At 35.9% G+C, this 18,221-nt stretch overlaps 1 protein-coding gene and 1 non-coding gene across 2 annotated transcripts in view; one reads left to right on the top strand and one right to left on the bottom strand.

Annotated features, from left to right (window-relative positions):
• Window positions 1-18,221, top strand: part of LOC140138235 (DENN domain-containing protein 5B-like) — a 99,683-nt gene that overhangs the window by 53,954 nt on the left and 27,508 nt on the right. Inside the window, 5 exon segments of the mRNA XM_072160150.1 lie at window positions 11,560-11,669; window positions 13,965-14,715; window positions 15,981-16,174; window positions 16,447-16,966; window positions 16,969-17,108. Of these exon segments, the coding sequence (XP_072016251.1) occupies window positions 11,560-11,669; window positions 13,965-14,715; window positions 15,981-16,174; window positions 16,447-16,966; window positions 16,969-17,108 (1,715 nt within the window).
• On the bottom strand, window positions 399-471 carry Trnaa-ugc (transfer RNA alanine (anticodon UGC)). The gene has a single exon. It is a non-coding gene; the product is annotated as a tRNA-Ala (tRNA).

Raw genomic sequence — 18,221 nt, forward strand, 5'->3', positions numbered from 1 at the left:
TGGGTGAGCGAGTTAGTGGGTTGGGTTGGGTGAGGATTGAGTGAGTGAGTGAGTGAGTGAGTGAGTGAGTCAGTGAATCTTGACTTTCCAACCAGTCCAAAGACCAGGCAACTCTCATATAGGGAGTGAGGCCAAAATATTTTGTTTGTTTTCCTCCGCAACTTTTCTGTGGTATAAGGGGGAGGGGGGAAGTAATTAAAATATTAGTAACACTGAAAATAGATTTTCCTGTATCGAGGTTAGGGCAAGGGTTCTGGTTTAGGGTAAAGGTCAGTTGGCTGGGTTGGTTCAGGTTTGTATAATTTAGGGTAAGGGGTGGTTTAGGGTTTGTGTCAGGCTAGCTTTTTTTTTTTTATCTGTTAAATAAAACCAAAAGAAGCAGGGGAGCAAAGAAAATATGGCTAAAGTGGGATTCAAACCGGCAACCTCTGGTTTGCAAGACCAGTGCTCTACCATCTGAGCTATCCAGCCTTACGATGGACAGTGATCCCAATTACCAATATCTTTGCTGGGACGCTGGTCAGAGTTATGAAGCTGTACTGTCGTGTGACTGGGGATCACACCCACATTACGATACAACCCGGCTTTTAAATAAAAATAAGTTTTTAAAAAGAGCGAGAGAAAAAAAGAAAAGAAAGAAAAACAAAGAAATAATAATTTATAGGAAATGATAAAAAATAAGGTGCAGATGGCGGAGGACAGGCAATCAAACAAATGTAGTAGTCTCTGAGTGCCAAATTAGAGCACTTTTAACTCCCATCATATTCAACTAGACAAGTGCATTTCATACCAGCCAGCAAGCCAGTGAACTCACCAATCTGTAACTCTGTAATTATTCCCCCTTCCCATCACCATCTTATGCAAGTAAGTGCAATGACAGCTGTTGATGCTATCATGATGCTATGAGTACGACCACTAGTCCCAATGTTGCTTCTTCATCATACATTTACTATGTGCTATGTTCATTCGCCTCAAGCTGGTATCATCATGATCAACCGAGCTCCATCATATAACCGAGAACCCGGTAATGTAGGATAGTAGGCTATCTGGCTGGGGCAAAAGTGTATAATTGTAGTGGTTATTTAGTGGAATGAGATAAAAGTATGATGTATCAAAATAGATATCTATGCTTAAATCACTATCTTTTGACAATTGTCATTTGGATCATGCTGCGAAGCACAGGTTACTAAAAATTGCTGCTTAAAATTATTTTGGCATCCTATTTCTTTCCAATTACCAGGTATTTATATTTCCCAGTAGAGGTGTAATCCAGGGTGTGAACCCCCTTGCTCCCCCCCCCCCCCATTAAGACCTATGGCCCCACTCTCCCCAGTTTTTGCCCCCTCAACAAAAACAGTTACAGGTAAACACTGTCAGAAAATATCCGAATAATATCCTTTGTGTGTCGTTGATGCTTTAACATGACATTATTCTTTATTTTACTCTTCTACCTGTTCTGAAATAGCCTGCTAAAAAGTACAGTGATAACTCCCTATTGGTTTCTAGGACGTGCCAAATTAAACCTAGGTGTGAATTTAGGTTAGTCTAAAGCAACAATTAACCAGACAAATTCCATGGTTTGTTGAGCTGTGCATTTTTGTGTACTCGCGGTAGTCCACACGATGATCAACATCTTTAGAGTTGGCAAATTTTAAGATTTTATGGTTTAACTTGAGTATGTAGACTTTGTTTTCCCAACAAGTGATTCTGTTTTCTAATCTCTCACATCAGTATATCTAACACCGGTAGGCCTGCAGCATATAAACAACTTGGCTGGGAATTTGACTATCATTTGAGCATAATATAGTATGGCAAAGCCAAAGTGTATGTCTTGAGGATGGTTTCTCTAGGGTTATTCATTGCTGTCTGCACACTTCCCCCCTCCCTGTGATGGACCAAATTATTACACTCTTTACAGCCACGATCCAGCCAACTGAAAAAGAAGTATCAACAATCATCATTCTGAAGATACTTTTAGTCTTATAAAAGGAAGTAAAATCTTCATTTGAATGCGGGATTGTATCTTAACCTTTCCTTTCACAAGCCAGTTGAGCTGGTAATTCCAAAGAGTTATTGGCCATACTACAAAATGTGAATTCCTATAGCACTGATTTTGAATTGTAAGCTGACAAATTGGTGTTAAGCTATTATACTGCCATGTTCAAACATTTTTATTCAGCCTGATGTGCTGTACAGTTTTGTGTCATGTTATTTGCATATTTATGAATATTAATGAGCTTATTTGCATATATTTTGCCTAGATTATTATTAACCCACTCTGCAGCTTAAACGCAATAACCAGTCAACTTCTAACTTAGTATTGTGATAGTATAATATGGTGGCCTGATGTGCTGTATAATTTTGTGTCATATTATTTGCATATTTATGAATATTAATGAGCTTATTTGCATATTATTTGTATTTACAAACCTTTGTTATTTACATGCCTTTGTGTGGGGGCCTGCCGCCTTAATTACGAACCACATAATTCTAGTTATTCGGTTTGTTCATAAGAAATTCCTCTACTCGAAATAATTGATTAAATATGCTTCAAATAATTGTCAAAAATATGGAAAATGTTTTTAAAAAACAAGTCTGTTAACAGCAGAGTGCCACATAGAAATATTATATTAAAAAAAGTGGTTTAAGTGAGAGTTCATGTCTACCTCAGGAACTGCATGTATGCTGAAAGAGGAAGAGATGTTGTTATTGGTTTCAATGTCTCTTCTAATGTTAGCAGTAACTGGAAGTATGTGTGTAAAAGGCTAGATTTATTTTCACCTAATAGTATATTTTGGCATTGTATTTTCACTGTTACATTAAACAAAGCAATCTATTAGAGAATCTTTTAAAAACATGTAAAAGATGGAATCACATATGTTATAAAGTGAGTTTCCTATGTGTGTTTACTGATCGATTTTAAGGTGGTTTTGTATTTTGTCATTTGTCATATTTCACTGTTTCCTTATAAATTTTGTAAAGTATGTACATTTTATTGTTTTGTAAAAGGTCATAGGCTTTTTAAGCCTTGCATTGTTTGAGAATTAAAATTTGATTTGATTTTGATTTTGATTTATTTTTCTTACACTGTCCTTGTACATCCATGATATATTTTGTTCAGGAAAAGATACCTACACAGGAAGAAAAGGTTTATTCCGCTTACAATAAGGGCTTCAAAACATGGTAAAATTAATAAACCGAAAGTACCACAAACAAAATGAACAAACAAACAACATAAACAGGCAGTGCTATTACATGCTGAATGAAATGTGACGCTAACTGCATGCAGGCCGTGGGCACAATGCAAGGATGTTAGAATCTTATATTACTGGAGCATGGAAGAACAATAATGATGTAGGAGAATTCACCAGGAGAATAATAAATCCTTTATTCTCAACTGGAATTAGCTGCCATTTTATATTTGAAACTGATTTTGATTTCGAAGATGAAATATTCTGGTTTATCAATTAGGATATTACAGTCAGACAACCTTGGTGGTAAACATGGTAAATAAGAATTACACCGAAATAGGTAATCTCGCTAAATCTTGCCAAATCTTACTTAAAATCTTCTTGAGCATAAAAGCATGTGCAGTTCACCTTAACTTGAACCAGGGCACAAGTTTTGTAATCTGCACAATTTTCATTGAATGAACTAAAGTCGGGTAGCAGCGGTAGCTAGCGAGATTAGACAACCACGGGACAGATGGTGCTCTTAAGAGATATTGCAGTCTGAGATATAAGCTGCTTAAGTTTTAATTATGATGTTGCACTTTAAGTGGATATGAACAATATTGGATAGATATAGTCATGAAGCTTTGATGCGCTCACTCGCTGATGTAGCTCGTATCGCAGGCGCCATTGCTTGAAATTGTCTAAACAGAATGATAAAAGTGTTTACAACACAAATAGGGCATGTTCACCCAGGGATGTGCACCCCGATATAATTAGATGCTAACTTTGTTAAAGAGATGCGTTTAATTTTTTTGTTTTTTTGCGAGTGATGCAAATTGAATTAGATGGAAAATTTATCAATTTTGTGGCTTCAAATAATTACATGATGTACTACTTGAAACCGGTCATCACAGAAATAAGGATAGGATTGGGATAAGATGAATTTAAGAGATAAAATAAGCAGGGATACTTGTTCTGAAATTGGAGGGACCAGTGGCTGCGGCTGCACTACAGGGGGGCAAGTAGGGGGGCATATCCAAATATTTTTCTTGCCCCCCCACTTTTGAGGGGAAAACTTATGTAAATTTCTACTTTTGCAGCAATTTTGTGCAAAAATGTTGATTTCCCTGAAATTCACTTCCCCCAAAAAAATTCCTGGTGCAGCCGCTGAGATTGACATGTGAGTTATGGATAAATGATGAGAACTACAGTCTCTGGCATAGAAGAACAACACTTATCGTGCTTGTTCACATTTTGAGGGCCTGTACAGCGTAAACATGGAAGTGGGGAAAAAACACAAATGTGTGAAAATACTGATTTTCAAAAGTCTACCATGTAGAGAATTCTGTAAAGTGTATTAGAACAGAAGTATTCTTTACACTTCACTTAAAGAAGGTCACAATTCCTATACAGGTATACAAGGTGTTTGCCTTTTCATATAAAAATGACTTTTTAGGGTATTGTTGTAAATGCTCAGTGTGACACCCTACACCCTGCACTTTCTTCACAATATATCTTTTCCCCTGTGGGTTACAATACAAAGAATTATTTCACAAGTATTATTATGGGGTTACAAAACATGGAATTCACATATTATAAGGAGTTCCATTTTCTTTTGACCACAATTACGTTAATACCACCTAAAAGACTTAACTACCTCCAAGGGGTGTTTTGAAAGTTAAGATTAGTTTTCCACAAGACTGGAAATGGTTTATTTTCCCTCCTTTGTCTGGCTATTAACCACTACAATTTCCTAAATTTTGGTCACACTTTTAGCAAGAGTTTAACATGATTAAAAACAAAGGTGTGATTAACTAAATAGTAGTTCAACAATTGGTCACTAAGGTGTAATTTGTTGGTTTAGCGGGGTACATGTACATGTACACAGAGAAGTCATGAAGTGCTGTATGCGGGCAGGAGCCATATTTTTCCATTTGTAGCCATTTAATTAAAACAATGCAGTGTCCTAATTAATATTAATACATTGATCTTATAGGAAACGAGTCAAAAAGCCAATAATTATGTCAAAGCAAAACGTTTTGCATTTTACCCCTCCCATAAAAATCATGCACATGGTGGAAATGACACCCCTTATATCAAGCCTTGGGATCACCTGTAAGTAGTGTTTGAAATTTTGGTTGTCCATTCGCCCGGGACAACCAAAACATGCACCGGACAACCGAAAATAATGCTCTAGTTGTGCGGCGGACAACCAAAGATCTACAGCCAAAAGTCACTTTTTCAGCATGTTAGTTTGCTCAAACCTGGCACAACTGATGACTTGTTAAATATTTAAGAGTAATTGTTCATAAATTGACTTAACTCACTCCATTGGTCACATGTAGTTGTTTCAGATTCTGGCAGCTTACGGACAACCAAAAGCTTTGGTGGACAACTAGAAATTACAACTTGGTTGTCTGTGGGACAACCCCTTTTATTTTCTTAATTCGGACACTGCCTGAAAGGCTGTATAGAGCCCATACCAATCCTAATGTGTGTCAGCTTTCTTTATTTGTTTCAATATTTGAGTGCAAACACAGCTAGGTCATGCTCCCCTTCAAACCGCCTTAAGGGCTGGGGTATGAACGTTTGGACAGTATTTATTTTGGGACATTAGAGCACATCAGACATATCGAATTGCATTCTGAATACGAAGAATGTCATTCTGATATCAAATAATTTTGATTTTTTGAAATTCGCAATTTAATACACATTTTATGGCAAATCATTAAAAATTGATATTTTTGATATTTAACAGTACTTGAAGTAAACTTTATAAATCTGATGATTTATACTTAAAGTGTATGTAGGTGGGATGAAAAGTTGACGATCAATTGAAAATTTTGACCTTTCAGATTGAAGATATGGATTTTTTTAGAAAAAAGACAAAATTTTATTTGGTCTTTTGGGAAAAAAAATCCATATTTTCAATATGAAAGGTCAAAATTTTCAATTGACCGTCGGCTTTTCCTCCCTGCTACATACACTTTAAGAATATATCATTAGATTTATATAGTTTACTTCGAGGACTGTTATACTGTAAAACAAGTTAATTTCGCGAGGTATTTAATTTCGCGAATTTCATGAGTCTACAAATTCGCAAATTAAATACTCATGAAATTGATCCTTGAAACACACACAGAAAGCTTAAAACAAGCTTTATGTATTTTAAGCTTATTCTGTCTACACAAACCATCATATTTATATCCATTTACATCGCTCAGAATACAGCATGAAATTAATTTTTCATGATGCATGGAGGTAAAGTAATATTTTAATTTTATTAGTGCACATCCATTTTGTTAATTTTTCAGTCCTTCTGGGCTTATTTTGACGTTCTTTTTTGATATATTTTCTGGTATTTTTCTTATCAAATCGGCCATCTTTAACCCCCCTGAGCCCTACCTGCCAATCTAACATTGCCTCCGATTGGTCAATTACGTGATAGCTTCATTTTAATCACCAATCAGAATGGAGCTTTGCAAATAGTTCACCCCAATTTTTTTTACATGGTGAAATTATTCTAACAATGTTGCTGATTGGTCCAATCGATAATGAAAGATTCATTTTGGCCAATCGGCAGGTAGTTCTCATGGGGTTAATTTGTTTATTTCTGAACTCCAGTAATGCACCAACATCCTGAAATAATAGGTTAAATCCACGTGTCTGTTAAAAGCTATGCATGGTCTTCAATCTTTAGGAAGAGAAGAGGAACTTAGGCTAATTTGTTACAGCATTGTGGGTAATAGGCAAGGGGCATTGTGAATAAGGTAATCAAATATGGCCGATGGTCCAACTCGGAAGTGGTAAAATATCGCAAAACTATCATCAAAATAGACAGTCAAAACGACAAAATATATAAAAAATCAAGGTTTAATCTGAATTACTAGATATTCATTGTACATTATAGGCCAAGAAAAGGGAAATTTATCCAGTGTTTAGAGCGATGTAAACGGATAGAAATATGAGTGTTAGTGCAGAATTCTGTGGAGTTCAAAATTTGGCATACTTTATAGGTGTAAGCTTATATCGAAATTGTAAATTCGCGAAATTAAATACTCGCGAAAATGTCGATCATCGCCAATTCGCGAAATAAAGTACCCGCGAAATTAAAGTGTTTTACAGTATATCAAAATTTTGAAAAATATCAAATTTTTATAATTTGTCATAAAATTTGTATTATATTGTGATTTTCAAAAATGAAAATTATTTGATATCAGAAAGACATGCTTCAGTATTCAGAATGCAATTCGATAGGTCTGAGGTGCTCTCATGTCCCACAAAAATACTGTCGAAACGCATAATAAACGCTCATTTTAGATCCCTTAATTGCATAAATCCATATATCTAGGGTCTTTTGCGGTCTTGTGCTTTTACTTACAGTAGTACATTTGATTTTATCTGTCATGCATGATCAATATTTCAGTTCCTTTTGTACATGCATTGTAGATGTTAATTTGCAGATAACATCAAAATACACAATTGATTGTGATACATCAAGTGTATGAAAAAGTAGGTCATGGTGGATCCAAAGAACGAGGACACAAAACACATTAAAGATCAATGAATGATAAAAGAGGACACCTTGAATATGCCAGCAAGTGAAAATAAAAAATCCCTTAAAAAGGGATGAGCAGTGACAAAGTTCATCATTTGGCTATATGGGGAACAAATTTGGAGTAATCTTTATTGCACGAAACCACTGATGTGTGAAGTTTTGTGTGATATCATCATTGTAGTAATACCCTCAACTTACACCAAACACACACCCCCACACGCAACTCCGCATCCACACACATCCCGACAAACATTGACTTACTTACATGCACTAATACTAAATAAGAGCACGGTACTTGTATCCCGGGGGCGGGGGGTACTCAAGTTTGGTTTTGGTAGGGACGTGCCGCTGAGATTTTGGAAGTAGACCCATAAATATACCAATTTTTCAAGAAATTTGGACCCATTGATATACCAAAAGTCATAATTTTCGGCCGAATTTACCCAAAATTGTCTTAGTTTTTACAAATTTTCCCAAAATGTTGGAAAAATTTTGAAAATTTTGACTAGATTAAGGAAAAATTGGGCTGTTTTCCGAAAAAATTGAGAAAATTTTGAAAAAAGGACCCATTCATATACCAAAATAGGCTTTGAAAAAGGGGTCATTGATATACCAGAAGGCTGAAAATGATACCCATGTTTGCGGCACGTCCCCGTATGGTAATTTGTACTGAGTACCCCGGGACTTGTATACCAACTTGATTTGGGGAAACAGTAAAACACAGACAAATATGCAGGGAGGGACAAGAAACATGCAGGCACAGAAGTAGGTAAAGTTTGATGGCCAAAATTATAAATTTGAAAGCCCGTAAGTGTTTATTTTTTACAACAGGGATCAACAAGAACTATTCACTGGAATCTTGAAACTGGAATCCCTTTAAATGTTTATGCAGGTTTTACACTTCTGTTGGCTCTGGAATTGGTTAATTTTTGGCCATGAGCTTGCTTTACCCACTTCCATTCCTACATAAAATAATGTTGTTTCTTGTTTGGTTTAGTTTATTTCCAAGGAGTCAACCGGATAGGATACTTGTTATTTTCTTACTGTTGTTGATTTCAGATATTCTTTAACTTAAACACCTTCACGAACAAACACACTCAGGCCTGACACCCACACTCCAATCAACAAAAAAGTTATACTTTTATAAAATTGTCGCAGAAGGTGTACTCCACTTAGTTTCGACTTTGGTGCATTTTCAGCCATCATTTATTGATGGCCCTCAATTCTTGAAAATTTGGTTTTTGGATGTTTTTTTAAAACTTTTCTCAAAAAAGTGTGATTTTGTCATTGTTTTTAGCAAAATTGAGACCCCCCGCCCCCACTGGGTCTATACTTTGTCATGTTAAGCTGTTCAAAATTGCCCTTAGCAACTTTTTTCAGGGTCCACTTTTTGTATACAAGCAATTTTGTCAGGAAAAAGGGCCACATTTTGAAATTCTTCACCCCCGCAAAAAAAAAAAAAATCCTGGTTTATATGTGCCTTAGAAATGTACATACTGTCAAGTTGAATTTTAATTATATCGCTCGTAATCCATGTAAAGTAACATAAACCTTGATCAGTGCAAAGGTGCCATTTTCTGTGTCCGCTACACATCCTAATTACTTCCTGGGTTTGTTTATCTCCCCCATCTCCACAAACCTAGGCCTAATAGCTGATAATTAAACTTTAAATCATGACTCTATCTTCCTGGTATTCTCAACTTCGTTAAATGGCTTGCAGTAATTAACTTGTATCCCAGTAACGTGTACAATTTGTTTAATTAGCAGCTTTAGAAATTAGTGATGCAATTTTGATTCCTAAAATTAAGGCATTGTGTTCAAGTGTATGCTTGAATAAACACATTTAGTGGAAATTGAAAAAGAATTATAATGAACTTGAGACTTCATTTGTGTGATGTAATCAAGCAATTATTGATTGCATTGTCTACCCTCCCTGGTCAAAATGTAGCAACTACTTAATTAAAGGGCAGTGCAAAGGGGGTGAATTCTCAAAATGGTCTGCAAAAAAATCCCCCTCAATGTGATAAAATATCTTTGCCTCCCTCTTTACACATTCCAGATTTTTGGGAACCCAAAATTATAACCTTTATATACATGTATTGTGTTATCATGAGATATGAGCACAGCAAGGAAGAAATATTGCACAATTAAAAATTTCCCTTCTGTTTTCATTTTTAGCCTAATTAAAAAAAGTGCCAAAATCTCAGCTTCGTCTCGTTATATAGATTTTAACCTCAGCAGATAGTCATTCTTGAAGGACTAATTAAATATAGATACCATCTTTTACCTACCTTTGGAGTATACTTATTCAAAAACATTAAAAAATAAAAATTACAGTGAGTATTTCTGGTCTGCTATTTACCCTTAGATACTGTATGGAGCTGAAAGATTCATACACCTGCTCCTCAAAGTGTTAAAAGAAGGTAGTATCTGCTATGTTATCTATGTACAGATACAGTGTATTGATTGGGAGAGAACTGTCTTGGTTAATTGCAAGTTCAAATTTTGGTCAAGGTTGATTTTTCTTTCCTTGGCTGACTATAGCAAAAGGGAGAAAATAATTTGTGGCCAAGCAAGATGAGTCAAATATTGTATAGCGTGATAATTTAATGGTATTAACTTTTCGTGATTTTAACTGCTCTACTCTTAATGTCAGTTTTGCAGTTTCTTGTGTATGTGGTTTCAAGCAGTAAACACATCGCAGCCTATAGGTCAAAATATTTTGCGGGCTTTTAAATTTGCGGTTCTGAAATTGTTCTGAAAAGCGTGAAAATAAAACCCCACAAAAATTTCCTGCTAAACAGTATGTTATAAAATCAATTATGAGATAAATCTAATGAGCGTGCACATTCTTTCATTCTCTGTAAAGGCACATTTCTGTAATATCTTATAATATTAAAGATTTTTCACACAATTAATTTTTTTGTGCTACCAAACCACAATTTCATAAATTTTGGCGTATTTTTAATTTTGCTAATTTCAAGTTTGTAATTTCATGCAAGCTAAATGGAGAATGTCTGATCCACTCAGATCAAATTTGGAAATTAGAGAAGCGATCGGTATTTATGCCAGCTGGGGGCTTCATTCCCCTAGCGTAAATAGTGATCGCTCCCTAACTTGATCAGTACTTAACTATACTGATGTTGAAATGTGTAAGTCCCTGGCTTTATGGCTGCAATGCTATGAACCTGGATGTCCATTTTGTTAGTTTTTACTATTTTCTGCACCTTAAATTTGCCTATATCTCAATGTCATTATTGCCGACTTTGGCCTGATTGGATCAGATAGTATCATATAATGGTGTTTACTATATGTAGGCCTACAGCTGTGTAGAAAAGTAGAAATTTAATATAAAATATTATTGACTTCCCAATCATTTGGCTTTCACGTCAGACATGAAAACTCTTCTACATTATTGAATGCACACCATTGGCACACAGTGCAATTTGTGGAATTTAAGAAAATACTGTACGTAATATTGAGCAGTATGTTTCCCAGGTATGTTATGATTGCTTGAAGGTGACATTCATTTAGTGTTATTGTTGGCAACAAATCATGGTACATGATGATTGCATGAAAAACAGTTAAGATATAGCAGAGATGTAAAGTGAATAAAAATTGTGGCAAATGAAATCAAATTATTGCCATTTTAATAAAGCAAACTGCTTGTATTTTTATTTTTATGTTTACTCTGCTATATATCCTCACTGCTGAAAAAAAAGTGTTGTTTTTGTTTTTGATTGTTGTTGTTGTTGTTGTTGTTGTTGTTGTTGTTGTTGTTTTTTAAATGATTGAGTGACCAATTTTTTTTCATTTTGTATCTTGCAGGAGACACAGACCACATCCATCCTTTACTACGAGGCTACAAATCACAAGTACTCACTCATTACCCGTCTATTGTGGACTGGAACCCATTTGACCATGATGGCGTTAATATGGTACGAATCATAACTTCCCAGCAAACACAAAAATGTTTTTAAGAAGTTCATGTTATAAACTCGATTTTGCTTTTAGTCAAAACATTTGAATAACATTTAAATGTTGACGTTAATAAAGGCCATGAAAATGTTTTACATGAAAAACACTACAAAACCCACTTTTAAAATGTTATTAAAATATTTTTGGGCACAATTTTTTCAAAAATATTTTTTTCAACATTATGTTAGAAATGTTTTGCAGCAAGTTTCCAAAAATGTTTGTGAATGTTAATAAAATATTCTATATTCCTTATATAACCTGACAGTTTTCTATAAAAGTGTGTGTTTGCTGGAATAGACCCTAATAAGATAAGAGATGAAATCAAAACTCAACCGCTCCATTGTTTAGAACAATAGCAACCGGCTCCAACTGGACGGAACAACCCAAAACCAGTTTTGATTTCATCCTTAAGGGATCTAAAATGAGCGTTTATTGCGTTTCGACAGTATTTTTTGTGGGACATGAGAGCACCTCAGACCTATCGAATTGCATTCTGAATACGAAGCATCTCTTTCTGATATCAAATAATTTTCATTTTTGAAAATCACAATATAATACAAATTTTATGACAAATTATAAAAATTTGATATTTTTCAAATTTTTGATATATAACAGTCCTCGAAAGTAAATTATATAAATCTAATGATATATTCTTAAAGTGTATGTAGCAGGGAGGAAAAGCCGACGGTCAATTGAAAATGTTGACCTTTCATATTGAAGATATGGATTTTTTCCCAAAAAGACCTAATTTTTTTTGGTGTTTTGGGAAAAAATCCATATCTTCAATCTGAAAAGGTCAAAATTTTCAATTGATCGTAAACTTTCATCCCACCTACATACACTTTAAGTATAAATCATCAGATTTATAAAGTTTACTTCAAGTACTGTTAAATATCAAAAATATCAATTTTAATGATTTGCCATAAAATGTGTATTAAATTGCGAATTTCAAAAATCAAAATTATTTGATATCAGAATGACATTCTTCAGTATTCAGAATGCAATCGATATGTCTGATGTGCTCTAATGTCCCAAAATAAATACTGTCCAAACGTTCATACCCCAGCCCTTAAGACAAGTTGAAAATATGTGACGTGTCATGTCAAAAGGAGACACTTTTGGGCAGGTTATCAATTTTGAGGTTTTTGCATATCTTAAATATGGAGTTATTTTGGTCCACAACGCCGTTTTTCCCAATGAAATCGGACATTCATAAGCGAAGATATTGAGTTCGTAAGTTATGGTATTATAAAATTGGAAATTGAGATATCGGCCTTTAAAAATATTACTGACAATGTTAAGAGTAGGCATTACCTTGAAAAATGTCTCAAAAAATACAAGATGCCAGTTATATTCCGGTCTGAAACTATCAGACAATATTTTGAACATTAATAACATCACAAATTCGCAACAAACCCAAATTGTGAAAAAATCACCCCGGGCAGATTTTTGCCTATTTCTCCATTTACGATCCTGCCCAAAAGTGTCTCCTTTTGACATGACACGTCACATATGTTCTAATCACAGACTACTACAGACCCTGTATCAGCAGCAAAGTCTCTGTGTATTGTATGCTGTGAATTGTCGCATATTCATGAGGGCCAAAAGCATTGCGTGCCTGCGCGTAGTGTTGCCTGCCTTCGCGATATACCGTAAAAATACGCGATAAGTGCAAAGCAGTTTCGTCTGTCGCATTAAATTTCATGGAACAATCGGCCCTCATTATCGGGTGATGCTGAAACTTTGACTGCTCGTACACGGTCTGTTATCTTCTTCGTCCATGGTTCTAACCCATCAGAGAAATTGTAATAACTTACCATTCCCATTTTGGAAATGGCTTTGTTTGAATTTTATTTCCCAAGACAAGATTATTTATGTCCTTACATTTGAGTGGCCCAGTATAAAAACGGCCCATCGCACATTTTTCGTCATTGGCACTATAAATAGAAATTTGATGCTTAAAAGATTAAATTGACAACATTCCCGAGTTACATTCATGATGTGTTATGTTTGTATGGATGACCTTTGGTGACCTTTGACATTTTTCAACAGCGCCCTCTATTTTTCAAAAATGTGCCATGGGTTTTTTGTGCATGCCTGTATATAGGGTCTTCCACAATAATTGTGATAAAAGACCCCAGAACTCAGTTTAGCAGGAACCTTAACTTGGACAATGACATACAAGCCATCTGTGGCTCCAAACAAAGGACAATAATGACAGTTTTGATAATATTCTCTTACTTTGTTCTTCACAGCTATGTATGCCAAAAGGTATGTCACTCTGCACACAGAGGGACAAGAGGCAGCCTAAATTTCATTCTTTTATCATGACAAAAGAAGATGGCACCCGTACATATGGGGCAGCACTAACATTCTACGAAATAGTCACAGACTTAGATATTATATCACAGCTCGTAACGCTTCAAATAAAGTATGTGGACTTCAGTCGACGCCGTAAAACAAGCACACCAACCACGCCGTCGCATCACGTGGTGCTTGAAAGTCTTTCACCAAAGATCGAGCGACGCATCATATCCTCGCCGAGGCGTGCGTCCAGTCCGGCCATTAGTATTCATTCACCAAAACCGAGGCGGCGGATGACCCCGACTTCGACACCGACACACTCGGCCCGACATTTTGATCCAAAGAAAGACAAGTTATACATATCCAAGTGTATCTGTTTGATACTACAAGTACCGTTCATCCAGGCATGTCAGAAATTCTTAGAACAAATTTACGATGCTGTGAAATCTCAAGCGCCACCAGAGCTACCTCTGGAGTGCTACATCTACAACATCCTGTATGAGGTACCACGCCCTCCACCGGGCCGAAGCATGGTGTTCAGTGCAATATCTAGAAACATTTCTTGTCAGAGGCCGTCCGGTTCTGAACTCCCTCTGTGCGACTTTTCCATGAGACAGATGTTTCAGTTGCTGGGAGTTGAGAATGTGATACAACTCTTTACATGTGCTCTGTTAGAAAATCAAATACTACTGGTATCAAGAGGTAGGTGCAATATGGACCTGTATCACAAAGACTAATGATTGATCTGAGGAGGGGGAGGAAAAGTTGATGGCAAGGTGTCATTCCTCATGTACGTCCTCAATCAACTTTGAAACCTGTATGGGATATTCAATATTTATGTATTTTAAGAAAATGTGATGTTGAACCTGAGCTGGTGATGTGATATGTATAAAGTGTTTTTTTGACAGCAATTGAAAGCCAATCCACCAACTATGAAGGGCTGGATTTCCTTTTAATTAAAGCCAAAATATTGAAAGCTAGTACCGTAAAACCTCGTCTACAAGCATATATAAGTTAAATTAATATGATACATGCGCAAATATACCAATACAATAGATTGGTCTTACAATAATACTTGTTTGTATATGCTTAGATCTGTAATTTATTTGCTCAAACTCCATAATGGCACCTGGATTAATTTAGCTTTCACAAGAAGTATTCTATATGCTTGTAGACAAGGTTTTACGGTATTTCGCAAGATAATTTCAAGGTTATATGAAAGCTATCTGAGGTCAAATAAGTAAGTATTCTTGGATTTTCTTGAAACCTTTCAGTACAACTTGGCGACCAGGCAGGGGGACCTTGGGCTTACGAACAGCTGTATTTTTATGATGTAACTGCCTTTTACTTACTGGGAAAGCAATTGCTGATATCCTGGGTTCAATTTACTATACAATTTGCATAGGAATTTTGAGCAAAAAAACATTATTAAGGCGATGTTCTTATGATATTATGATGTTTTCATTGTAAAAAATTGCTATTACAAGTTGAAATTTGTGTAGCTGGTTGTCCAAAATGGGAACATTTTGATCAGATAGGGGGACTTTGAACAGCTGTATTTTTATGACATAACTTCCTTTGCTTACTGGGAAAGCAATAATATTGCTGATATCCAGGTTCAATTTACTTTGAAAAATTTGCATAGGAATTTTGAGCAAAAACATTATTAAGGTGATGTTCTTAGCATTAGCATATGTTCACATTGTAAAAAATTGTTATACAAGCTGAAATATGTGTAGCAGGTTGTCCAAAATGGGGAGCGTTTTGCCCTGCTACACCAGGTAAATCGAGCGCTGCTTATATATGATCGATAAATCGCCACCATGCGCTGGCAGCAAATTACAAAAAGTTGACTTTTAGGCAACTTAGACACTACATCGCTGACTGCGACTTAACGCTAGTGTTTTGATATCTAGGGATTTTTTAATCGCTATACTCATCTTAAGTTTGCTTTCGTTGTCTTTCAGATTACCAGCGTTTGATGTTAATAGCAGAGTGCATCTCCACACTTCTATTTCCATTCCAATGGCAGCATGTGTATGTGCCCATCTTACCTGCATCCATGCTGCATTTCTTGGATGCCCCTGTACCATTTATGATGGGACTACATCTGGACAATACTATGGATCAGACACAGATACTGATGGAGCTTCCAAATCAGGTATGATATTAGAGAATAGAGTAACTCTGGATTATTTTAGTCCACATATGACAATCCAGTAGGGTGAATTACAGGTCTATTCTGAATCTGAATCTGAAGTCTAATCTATTTGATCATCATATAAATTCTAGTGGTGATCAAGTTAAGTTACAAGAACTTGTACTGTAACTGGGTAACACAAGAAACCTATGGCCATTGAACCTATGGTGTATTGAAATGAAATGAACTAGCTTTAAAACTTTATTTCATTTTGTCTATCTGTTTTTCTCTAGGCATCTCTGTGCTATGTGGACATTGACAATCACTATGTGGAATTACCAGAGGACATGCCACAATTACCAGACATACACCAACTACACCATGACCTGTGCGAGGTACTCCACAAGTATCACATATCGGCTGAGCCTAGCTCAGAACCCTTATATGTACCCAGTACCAGCCAAACCAAGACGACCAACACTATCGATTGGTCAAAACTTCAAACCGAGCTGACGTTGGTTGGCTCAACAGGGCGTAACTTGAATCTAGAAACGGGCATAGAAACGGACCACGATAGCTCGTATTTCAGCTCGCCGAGTCGTGGCGAAAGCCCGACATCGAGCATGCCGGCATTACCCACGAAACAGGACATTCTAAGAAATAATGAAATAGTATCAAAGGTAGCGGCCATAGTCCAAAGAACAGGTGTGATACAATCCATTAGTGAATTTGAAGACAGTAATAGTAACACAGATTCAGAGCAATCTAGTCCTACTGATGCCGACATGAAATTGGACTTGGATGAGTTGCTATTTGGCGCGCCGCTATCAGAGAGATATTTCTGTACAAGCTGGTAGGACTACTGAGGCATTATGAAACATTTGTGATCCAACCGATGACGCATAGTTTGGAGTCGTGGATTGCGAATCGTGAGCATATGACCAACTTTGATAAGGTAGGAGACATTGATATGAAGGTGTAAAGAAAGTGTGGACTTGTTCCCATGTGGAGCTACCGTAAAAATTCAATAGTTCGCATATGTGTCTACTATCGAGCACTTTTGAAAACATGAAATTGTACCAACTGAGCTAAATGGGGTTAAGACACACATTTGCAGGTTTATTTGTTCGTATATAGCTATGTGTATCGATGATTTGCTCAAAACCCTTTGAAGATGGGGCTCTTCATGTTTGCGTGTTTTAAAAGTGCTTGATAGTAATCACCCATTCAGAAAACCCCATTTAAAATTCACATTCCCAGTATGGAAAATTGAGATCATATCTGCCATAGGGGGGTGTACGGTGTGAATTGCAATTGGAATAGGCAATTCTGTTTGAAAAATCCAGCAGGAAAATGACGCCCTGAGAAAATGTTTGAACAAACCATTCCGTAATAGCTAATATGAAATTAATGGATATCAATTTGTAGTTTTCTGCAAAACTATTACTATTTGGAACTGATACCACTATAGAGGGTAAGCAATTTGATGTCACAATAAAATTCTGTCCTCAATAAGGTACCACAGGAAAATTTGCATGATAATACAATAAAACATGTGATAGGTATGAATGGTTGTGGAATCGATCTAGAGACCTGTCCCTCTGTCATCTTAAGTTACCTTAGAATTTTCCTTCAGCATGGCTGCCATTTCACTTGTTATAGCGTTCCGGTTTGTTTATTGCATACACTCTATAAATAATTCTGATGTACCCAAGGTTCCAACAAAACAGTCCCAAGGGATGTAGTTTTTTTTTTCATGTTCTGTTTTCTATCTTACATTGAGGCCTACAATTTAAACTTTATGTTTCCAAATTTTGAGTTGTATTACTCCAGCAGTTTTAATCTGAGAAGGAAAAACATGTATAACAATGCCCATAGGATAGTACATACTTCCGATTGTAGTTCCCACATTTTAATTCACAACATCTAATGTAGGGCTGCTAAGAATCACGCGAACTCATGTTATTTGTATGCATAATTCATGTTTTCTTTTTGTTTTTGCAATTTTTAATTTTTTTTACCATGGATTTGGAGAGTCTCTAGAGCAAAGTTCTGCAATCATCTGTGG

Source organism: Amphiura filiformis, chromosome 17, assembly GCF_039555335.1.
Source record: "Amphiura filiformis chromosome 17, Afil_fr2py, whole genome shotgun sequence".
Taxonomy (NCBI): domain Eukaryota; kingdom Metazoa; phylum Echinodermata; class Ophiuroidea; order Amphilepidida; family Amphiuridae; genus Amphiura; species Amphiura filiformis.